The 9,680-nt window shown below is 59.8% G+C and overlaps 1 protein-coding gene across 2 annotated transcripts; it reads right to left on the reverse strand.

Annotated features, from left to right (window-relative positions):
- Window positions 1–289: 289 nt before the first annotated feature.
- PROC (protein C, inactivator of coagulation factors Va and VIIIa) lies at window positions 290–9,235 on the reverse strand. 2 transcript variants are annotated; one of them, XM_036996093.2, is made up of 10 exons: window positions 9,073–9,235; window positions 7,690–7,776; window positions 6,393–6,559; window positions 5,255–5,279; window positions 5,001–5,138; window positions 4,748–4,882; window positions 3,699–3,794; window positions 2,842–2,981; window positions 1,980–2,097; window positions 290–959 (listed from the first exon to the last, which is right to left on the reverse strand). In XM_036996093.2, the coding sequence occupies exons 1-10, from the start codon at window positions 9,113–9,115 to the stop codon at window positions 382–384; spliced, it is 1,527 nt and encodes a 508-aa protein (XP_036851988.1). In that variant the 5' UTR covers window positions 9,116–9,235; the 3' UTR covers window positions 290–381. The 2 variants fall into 2 exon arrangements, with proteins under 2 accessions (XP_036851988.1, XP_036851989.1); XM_036996094.2 differs by lacking the exon at window positions 3,699–3,794 and having other exon boundaries at window positions 9,073–9,218.
- Window positions 9,236–9,680: the final 445 nt, after the last annotated feature.

Raw genomic sequence — 9,680 nt, forward strand, 5'->3', positions numbered from 1 at the left:
TTCTGAAATGTGGGCTAAAACCCTGTCTTCACTGCTGGGCTCTCTACAAAGCAGCTTCAGAGCCCTCACTGGCGGGCTCCTCCCGAGGCCCGGGAGGGGCTCTCAGCCTACAGATCCCTCTGTATTCCTTTTCATGGACAGCCCCTAACTGTTGCTTGATGCCCCCCACCCCATGGACTTGCTGTAGGAGTTAAATAGATTCTATTCATAAAATATGGGAATGCAGTAGATGCTCAATGTGTCACTCCCTCAGAACAGCCCAGAGAAGCAGGGACAGGACACACAGAACCGTGCTGGCATGTCCCTTTAATGTCCCCCACATCACCATCCCACCACCTGGCCCACTCCAGGGGTGGCCTCCAGGCAGACCAGCGGGTGGCACTACGGCACCTGGCCCTTGGGGGCAGCCTCCTCAGCTCTGATGTGGCTGTGGATCCAGTCGAGGTAGCGGCTGACCTTGGTGTAGACACCGTAGTTGTGGAGGCGCCCACAGCCTTCTCCCCAGCTCACCAGGCCCACCAGGAACCAGGTACCGTGGAAGGAGGCCACCATGGGCCCCCCACTGTCCCCCTCACAGGCGTCCCGTGAGTCCCCAAGGATTCCGGCGCACAGCATGTTCTCTGAGACCATGTTGTGCATGATCTGGGCACACTCGTCTTGCGGGGCCACAGGGATCTTGATGAAGTTGAGGACAAAGGTACGGTTCCTCTTGGTCTCGCTGCGATAGCCCCAGCCCGTCACCACCGTCTCCTGGCCAACCTGCGTGAGCTGGCGCTCAGAAAGGCCGCTGTCCGGGAGGCAGATGGGCACGATGGTCTGGGAGAGGGTGGCAGGCCGCGCCAGGCGCAGCAGGGCGATGTCATTGTCAGTGGTGCTCCGGGTGTAATTGGGGTGCATGAGGACCTCCCTGATGTCCACGTCCACCTCCCAGTTCTCCCAGCGCCGCAGGTCGTACTCCCCTGAGGGCAGAGGGGCTTTCAGAGCCGGCCTGAGGGTGCCTGCCTCCCAAGCAGCCCTGTGAGGCCGACCCGATCACTGTGTCAGGCAGGCCCTGGTGGAGCTGGGGAAGTGGACCCACAACTGGTGTGGCCACTGAGCATCCCAGCCTCTGTCACAGGCCATCTGTCTGCACCTCACAGCCCATAGTGTCAGTCCTGAAGGGGCAAAGGCTGGCAACAGACCAGAGCTGCAAAGGGACTGCGGAGCAACCAGAGCTGGAGACAGCGGGCTCTCCTGCCACAGTGCCTGGCTCGAGCACAAGGCACAGATGCACCACGGGGGCGGGGGCAGGGAGCAAGGCCCGGAGAGCAACAGGACACGTGTGTCTGCCAGGCAAGAAGGATCTGGATCACACCTGAGAGACAGGATCCCCTCAGAAAAGCCTAATGACTCCTGGCAGGGGAGGGAACTGGGAACCCAAACTGAGCTCCACGGAGGTCACTGGTCGTGCTGGAAGGGACTGTAGGAAGTGTGGACTTGGTCATTCTCAGTGGGGCTTTTCCTTCTTTTTGCATAGAGTGGAGTGACAGCTGCCTCCAGAAGCCGGTGTGGAGTGGGACCCAGGCTTGGGGACCCCGCACCCCTGTGGCGGAGCAGCTGTGGCGGATGCTGGGCCCCGCCGTACAGCTCTTTGCTCATCAGCCCTGGTGAGGCACAGCCCTGGGGACAGGCCACGTGGATGCCCTGGAGGTCCCCACGCAGCCTGCCCCACTGAGTGGGAGTGAAGAGGCAAGTGTGCGTGTAGCCCCCCATTTGCAAACACATGTGTATAAACACTTGGGTACCAGGTCAGAGAACCAACCCCCTACCTGCAAAATTCCAGGTGTCTAAAATTCTACCAGCTTAGAGGCCCCGCCCCCCAAACACCTGCACAGCTGGAGCACCCCAAAGAATGGGGTGCCCAAACCTAGCCAGCCTGTCTGGTGCCACCCCTTCCAGAGGCCACTGGTGGCTCCCTCCTGCCTGGCTCCAGCCCGCACCGAGCCTGACAGTGAGCTTCTTGGAGTCCTCCATGCAGTGGGCCGCTGTCAGCACCCAGGAGGTGTGGATGAGCACCGCCCCGCAGGCCAGCTTCTTCTTTGAGTCCAGCAGGATCACCTGGGATGGGGGTGGGCCACGACATTAATTCACAGGGTCTCCTGCACAGGTTCTCCTGCACACGTAGGTCTTTCCTGGGTCCCCTGGTCATGTGGGCATGGACTTAGGTCCCCTTCCTGGCATTTTTTTTTTCTGTATGTTTTTACAGAAGTGGCCTCCTCCAGGGCGTCTCCCTGCCTTCACCTCTGCTGTTCCTGCGGTCATCCGCCATAGCCGGGGAATGCTGCTCAGCAGCTGGGGCTCAGGCTGGGCCTCGAGTCCTCTGGGAAGCCAGGTTACTTTGGGGGTTCCCTCAGCCCCTCCTCCAGCCATAGCAGCTCTGGCCCCGTTGGGTTGCTGTGTGTTGAGCGCCTGACCCTCCCTGGGTCTGTGAGTCCCCAAGGCCTGTCCACCCCCTGCTTACTGATTTCTGTACCCCTAGTGCCTGGCAGAGAGGGGCATCAGTGCCTGTGCTCAGCCTAGCCCTCTCCCCTGAGCAGGCCTCTGCCCAAGTCCCCCCAGCGGAACACTACCTCCAGCTCTTCCCGCAGGTCTTCAGCCCCGGGCACCCCGTCCTGGCTGCCCCTCTCCCATTGGTCACCTCCACCTTTCCCGGAAACCCCACCCCCTAGGCACTGCCTCCTCACCCCCACCGAGCGAAGCCAACACTTCCTTCCCCATTTGTGCGTCCGGAGCAGGAGCCCCCAGGAGGGGCTCAGCGATTCCCCTCCCCACCCGTCACTGAGAAGCTGCCTGTCCTCTCACCTGCCAGGGGCTCTCCCCCCGCGGCGACATCTTCCCATTGACGAGCCGTGGGTCTATGTGGTCGGCTTGGCTTGTGTCGCGCTTCAGGTTCTTGCGCTGCTTGTCCATCCGCTTCCCCAGCCTCCCACAGGGGAACTTCACTGAGGGGGCGGGACTGGTGAGCGCCTGCAGGGCTCCCGGGGCTGCCCTCCCACCTTGCCCACCCCTGCCTGCAGGATAGTGTGCGGTACCGTAGGGTTAAGGGGAGAGCGATGCTTACACCACTCAGTTTCCCTGACCTGCAGATCTAGGGTTAGGCAGCCTGCACAGCACCTGATGTTAAGACTCCGACCAAGCTGCATGTCTAGCAAGCTGCGTTCTTGGGGTTCACAGTACCCCAGGCTGTTGGGAATAACGTAAGTAAGGCCTCCTGCTGGGATGCCGCCAGGCTCCTAACAGAGTCAGTGAGATATTATTAGGAGGAGGAGGCGGGCGTCCTTGGAGAGCCCCAGAGTAGCTCTGAGCATGGCTGTGACGTCCTCTGCAAAGCGAGCACATGACGAGAGCCACGCGCTGGCAGGTCTGCCCATGAGGGCCCTTCATGCTAGGCCGAGAGCAGTGGGGAGCCATCAGCAGGGGAGCCACACAGTGACGCAAGTGAAGACAACACTAAACTACGTTTTCAGAAGCTGGACAGCAGACAGGGTGACTGACAATCAACAGAAAGGACACCTCAGCCAGTGCCCAGGGATGCCAGAGCTGGCTGCTTGGCATCCCTGAACCCCAGGGAGCCACTGGTTCTGAAGTTTGTAAAGGAAAGTGCTGGAGCCCTAGACCTCTGTCCTGCCCCCTCATCAGTGGCTTGACTGTCCTCTCACCCCTGCAGATGACCACAGGTATACTCTGCACACAGGGAACCAGAGACTGTGACCTGCGCCTCCAGGCACCATCCCCGCAAAGCGTGACCTGCAAGGCTGACCAGAGGAGCCACATCTACAGACGGGGCAGACGGCAATCCCCTCCCCACCTGCTCCAAGGGCGTGATGCCAGGCTTGACCCACCCAAGCATGAGCTTGGAGGAGTCCTCTCAGAAAAATGGCCTCAAGCCCCAAGGATCTGAGCCAGAGGAGCTCTGCCAGTGTCCCCTCCTACGTCCCCACAGGAATGCCCACACAGCCACCAGGCATTTTTCTCTGCAACTTCCTGCCAATCTCTAAGTACTTCAAGTGAAAAGTTAGAATTGTTTTTTCAGTAAAAGTGTTGGAATATTGGAAAAGGATTGTTGAAAGTTTCCTGAAAAACGAACACAAAGTACAAGAGATGGAAAAGAGATAAACGTAGATCAGTCTGGAGGAGGCCGACCTACGTTACAGGAGACCCAGAGAGAAGACAGACAGGGGAGGTTGTCAGAGAAATTATGAAGAAATGTTCCCAGAGGTAGAGAATAGTTTCCACATTAAAGGGCCCACCCAGGGCCCACGCCCAGGCACAGCCTGCTGAAATTCATGACAAGAGCTGTAAAATTCTCACCTCTGTGGATGTGTACATATATAAATTCGATAACAAGTAAAATGTATAAAAAGGAAAACAGAATCGTGTTGTTGTCTTTCCTCAGAGCTGGCCTGAGGTATGCAGGGAGAATGGGATGCCGGGCTGGACGGGTGCCTTAAGGAATGAAGCCATCCAAGCCAAGCAGAAGACGCTGCAGGCCTGGCCCCCGATGTCCGCTCAGTTTGGGAGACAAGCGCACTACGGACTCATGGTGAGCGTCCCCGGGGGCGGGGAGGCAGGGGCGCCGGAGGAAGGCAGGCAGGCCAGGAGAAGAGCAGGCGGGAACTGGCCACGGGCACACGCCCTTCCCGGGCCTCCGCACCCCGTCCCCGCCCGCCCCCCGGGCTCCCCCTGGCCCCCGGTTGGGGAGGCTCACCTGTGGGCACGCACTGCTCATGGTCGTCCGCCAGCCGGTAGCCCGGCGCGCAGCTGCACTGGCGCCAGCCCTCCTCCTCCAGGCAGTAGTGCGCGCAGCCGCCGTTGTCCACCGAGCAGTTGGCGAAGCGCACCTCTGAGCAGGAGGGCAGGGGGCGCCCAGGGCGCACGTGGCACGCCAGGCCCGGGCCCGCCCCCCGGCGCCGCGCCCCCGCGCCCCCTCCGCCCGCGGGTCCCGGCGCCGCACCCCTCACCGTGCAGGCAGAAGCGGCCCTCCCAGCCGCCGGCGCAGTCGCAGTGGAAGGAGCCAATGCCATCGATGCACTTGCCGTGCCCGCAGCACGTGCTGTCGCAGGGGTGCTCGGGGGGCGGGGACGCGCACTGGTCCTCGTCTGCAATGTGGCGTGAGGGGGTGTCCCTGGTGCCACCAGCCCTCTTCCCGACCCCACCGTGGCCCAGAGCCCCAAGGGGCCACGGCACAGCAGTCAGGGGTCTAGAGCTCACTCACCGAGGTACTTGGACCAGAAGGCCAGCTGTGGAGAGAAGGCTTGGGGTCAGGGGCCGACGGCCCTTTGGGGGCATATGGGGAGCCCACGGGACACTTCCTGGGTCTGGCCCAGGCGAGGCCGGGCAGCCTCTACGTGGGCAGGTGAGGGAAGGGCTTCCAAAGAGGAGTCAACTCCCGCTGGTCGCCAGCCACTGCATCCTGAATAAGGCCAGGCTTCTTGCACCCTGGTGCCCATCTCCACTCCGCAGCCCATCACAGCGCCCCCTACCAGGTCCCTGGTGCCTCGCTGCTGCTGGTCTGGGATGCCTGAACCCTAGAGGCCTCCGCCCTGCCGGCCCCAGAGACCTTGAGGTGGGAGGCAGGAGGGATGGGAGGAACGGATGTGCACAGGGTGCGCTTACGAAAAGTCATGTTGGTGTGTGCTGGGAGGCCATTTGGGGAAAGAAGCGGGGCATCTAGTCAAGGAGGGGACCGCTGAGGACAGAGGAGCAGGCTAGAGCGCCCCCTTCAGTCTGGGTGGGAAGGGCGCCCCTACAAACAGGTTGGAAGGGGCCCCAGGGGTGCACAGAGCCCCAGGTGCTAGCAGCCCAAGCCAGCCCTTGGAGATTGAGGGGGCTGAGCCTCCTCCCTTACCCTGGTCCATCCTGCCACCTGACGGCCACTGCCATGGGGCCCGGAGAGGACTAGACCTTTTCCTCAGGTTCCTGAGCAATCAGTTTTGTCCCTGAGAATTTAGACTGAGGTACAGTGAGTGTATGCGGACAAACGTCAGGGGCTCTTGGGTCACACGCACCAGGCACCTGTGTGGAAGCAGAGGTGACGGCCTTCCCGTCACACAGAGGGAGAACGGGGACGCAGTGGTGGCCAGTCAGGTGGAGGATGGGCTGAGCTCCCTGAGTGGGGTCAGTGGGAGTCCCGGCCTAAGGCTTCCCCAAACTCTCTTCCTGGAGCTAGTTGCAGAGTTCTGTTTCTTACAGCCACATGTGCCCAGACTAAGACCACAGGGCCAGTGTCATTCATCCACTCACACCCCCACCAGCCCCCTCCCCAGTCTCCAAGAAGGCCTCAGCAGCCAGGCACCAGCCGGGCACCAGCCCACCCCTAAGCTTCATCCTCCAGATCCAGCTGGTGGCCTTACTGTGTCATCCACATTCTGGAAAATCTCCTGGGCCTCCTCGAAGTCACAGATCTCCTCTCTGCACTCCCGCTCCAGGCTGCTGGCCCGGAGCTCCTCCAGGAAGGTGTTGGCACGTTTGCGGAGCCGCAGCACCTGGTGGGCGTGCTGGCTGCTGGAGAACACTGAGTCTGTTTGAGGGGAGGGGAGCTCACTTTGGTGGGGGGCCTTGCAGGGCCCAAGCTGTGGGGGAGGGCTGGGAAGGCTTGTCTTGGCCCCTCAGGACTTCAGATTCCAGGTAAGGATGTGGTCCCCTGCTCTTCTGCTCAAAGCAGGTGGCTGTCCACTGGAGGACAGGAGACTTGGCCAAAGTGTACGTGCTGGGACAGACAGACCTCCGTGTGAACCCCAGCCTGGCCTCTGTGTGACCTTCAGCCAGTGTCTTTACTTCTCTAAACCTCATCTAAACTGAAGATGAGATAATCATGCAAAACACTTGTACAATGGCCAGTACCGAAGTGGGCAACAGTGACAGTTAATCTCTGAATGCACCTGTGCAACCCCCTTGATCCCTTGCTCCCCTCCGCTCCTCCTGGGCCTCCCCCCACTGAGCATTTCCCATGCCTAACCTGTGGGCGGGCACACCTGGCGGGGAGCAGGCCTGTCACCCAGTGAGCACCACAAATGTCTCCTGGGCTCTTTGTCTCGGGCAGAGGGGGACAGCTGAGATGGAGGGATCAGGTCACAGTGTGTGCTCATGGAGCGTGAAAGGCCAGGAAATAAAGGCATGCCAGAACTGAGTCTAGACAGATGGCCATGTGGACCGCAGGTGGGAGTCAAGGGGAGGGGCACCCCGGGTGGGTAAGCAGCTCAAGGAGAGGCCGACATGCAAGAAACAGCCTGTGTGGCTCAAGGAGACATGGGGGCTATAGCGTAAACCAGGCAGCTCATTCCTCCTGAAGGCCTCTGGGGCATCCAGGCCCCTTCCTGTTGGTAGGGGGGGGGGGCAGGGCAATGGAACTGCAGATGTGCATCTTTGAAGGAGAGGCCACCCTGGCTTGGTGGCCTGGGCCTGGGGCTTTCACACTTGAGGGAGTGAGGGGGTGGTGCAGGAAGGCCCCAGGGGCTCTGATCCACTCCCCAGGGGGCAGGAAGGAGCTTCAGGAAGTGCCCCTGGGGCTCCCTGCATTCACACAGTAACCTGTCCTCAAGGCCTGAAGCTCAGAGGAGATGTGGAAGGCCTGCACAGGTTCCGGGGAAGCCGTGGGGAGGCTCTGAGGGTCCCAGGAGGGTTGGGTGTGGGGTGGAAGACTGGCCTTACCCAGAGTAGCTGGTGTGCTGGAAATCCCCCAGAAGGTCACAAACAGAAAGAGGCTTGCGAGCTGCCACATTCTGGAGTTGCTGACACCTGTCTGAGGAGGACTTGTGAGCTCCCGGCAGCCCCACCAGTGCCTGCTCACACTGGTGGGACTGCTGGACCCCCCTGACCCCCTGCCGCAGGTGGGCACTGAGTGAAACGGCCTCCCGTGAATGGTGACCATCATGGGGTTCCTGGTCGCTAGACAGACAGACAGCCTCCTGGCATCTCAGTCTCCTTCTCCAAACGGAGCTAAGCTCACACAACATGCTCTGAGTGTGAAGGGTGAGGAGACAAAGTGGAAAGGGCCGAGTCCTGACGAAGATCGAGGGACTCAGCCCCCAGAATACCCGTGCCCTGCCTCGCCCCATTCTCTGGACAGGGTTGGGGACCTGCCTTTGCTGATCTAATGGCCATGTTATGAGTAATGACTTTTATCAGACCTTCATGGTGTCTTTCAACAATTTGTACATGGTTTGGGCCACCAAGTCAGACAGCTGGTGCAGATCCCAGGTCCAGACAGCACCACCAGGCAAGAGGCCTAACTGCTACATGCCTCAGTTTCCTCATTTGTAAAATGGGTAGAAAACTGTACCTCTGCCTTTCAGGGGTGTGTGAAAATTAAATGCGTTAATCCACATAAAACTCTTAAAACCCTGTTTGCACACAGCAAATGGTCGGGAAGCACTACTATTATCTCAGTCAAGATTCATGACCACCAAGAGGTACTAATGTTGTCACCCTACTTCACAGAGGGGAGAACTGAAGCTCAGAAGAGTGAAGTAGCTTATTAAAACCCCCAACCAGGGAGGGGCAGAGCTAGGACTCAAGCCCAGGCCTGTATGGCTCCACACCTGGAGCCTGTCCCAAATCACTGGGTGACCCAAAAGGCCTCAGAGGTAACCCTGCTGGCTGGACACCTAGGACCCTTCACTGCCTCCAAGACCGAGGCAGAGGTAAGCCTCCTGCCCCATCTGCATCCCCCAACATCTGACCTCACCTTCTTCCCCCACTGACTCCCTCTGAGACTGACATTTACATCCGATGCCCCAGGTCTGTGGTGGTGAGCATGTAGTAGAAGGTCCTGTGCTCCAAGCTGCCTCTGGCCGTAGCCCTGGGCCCTGGAGGCCCTCAGCCTACTTCCAGTTGCCTGACAATCAAGGAAGAAGACCTCATGGCTCCCAGGCCTAAGGAATGCCAACCAGCAGCCCTGGCCTGGCCGGCGGCAGAGCCCTGACTCCCCTTTACACCCAGCTCCAGCTGGCCTCTGGAACCCCAGCTCGAGGCGTTGCCAGCCCGCTCAGCCCCCTCCAGCCCCCTCACAGGCCTGTCTTGAAGGGCACTTACTGGGGTGGGCCGTGGGACTGCAAGTTTGCCCTCCTGCCGCCATGACAGTCTGGAACTGAGTTAATCCGTAACTGCAAATATTTGCTCGGCCCTCGATGCTGGGGCCGCCCTCTCCACAGATAAACAAGTTCCCAGCTCAGGATGGCAGTGCTTGTCTAAAGCCTTCTGCCCGCCAGCGGTGCCATCCAGGAGGGAGGAGGGTGAGGGACTGGCACTGCCAAGATGTGGCCTCATTTTCGCCCCTGAGTGGCTGGCTGTGGGAGGAATGCCGGGCCCATTGTGCAGATGGGGACATCTTGCCCCAGATCAGCACACTGAAGGATTCCGTATTTCACCAACTCTAAGATGCCATTAATTACAAGATGCACCTATTTCATGAGCCAGAGTAAAACAAGAGTCACTGTCAATCACAGTGACACACCACCCCAATTTCTGATTTCCGTGATGTAAAATGAGGAGACATGCCTTCAGTGTCCCTGCTATGTGGGTGCTGGGCACTCTGCTAGACCCCCCACACACACCTGCTCCTGGCTATTCCTATAACCCCTACTTGGCAGATGAGGACACTCAGAAATCTTTTGTTACTTGCCCAAATTCACCGATCTCAT

This window comes from Manis javanica, chromosome 7, assembly GCF_040802235.1.
Source record: "Manis javanica isolate MJ-LG chromosome 7, MJ_LKY, whole genome shotgun sequence".
In the NCBI taxonomy this organism is placed as follows: domain Eukaryota; kingdom Metazoa; phylum Chordata; class Mammalia; order Pholidota; family Manidae; genus Manis; species Manis javanica.

What these genes read in the sequence shown, in the direction of transcription:
- PROC (XM_036996093.2), bottom strand. Translation starts at nt 9,115, where the DNA reads ATGGCGGCAGGAGGGCAAACTTGCAGTCCCACGGCCCACCCCA. An exon ending in TCCAGAATGTGGATGACACA is followed by an intron (nt 5,280 to 6,392) that starts GTAAGGCCACCA and finishes TTCTCTCCACAG; the next exon opens with CTGGCCTTCTGGTCCAAGTA. An exon ending in GAAGCTCACTGTCAGGCTCG is followed by an intron (nt 960 to 1,979) that starts GTGCGGGCTGGA and finishes CTCTGCCCTCAG; the next exon opens with GGGAGTACGACCTGCGGCGC.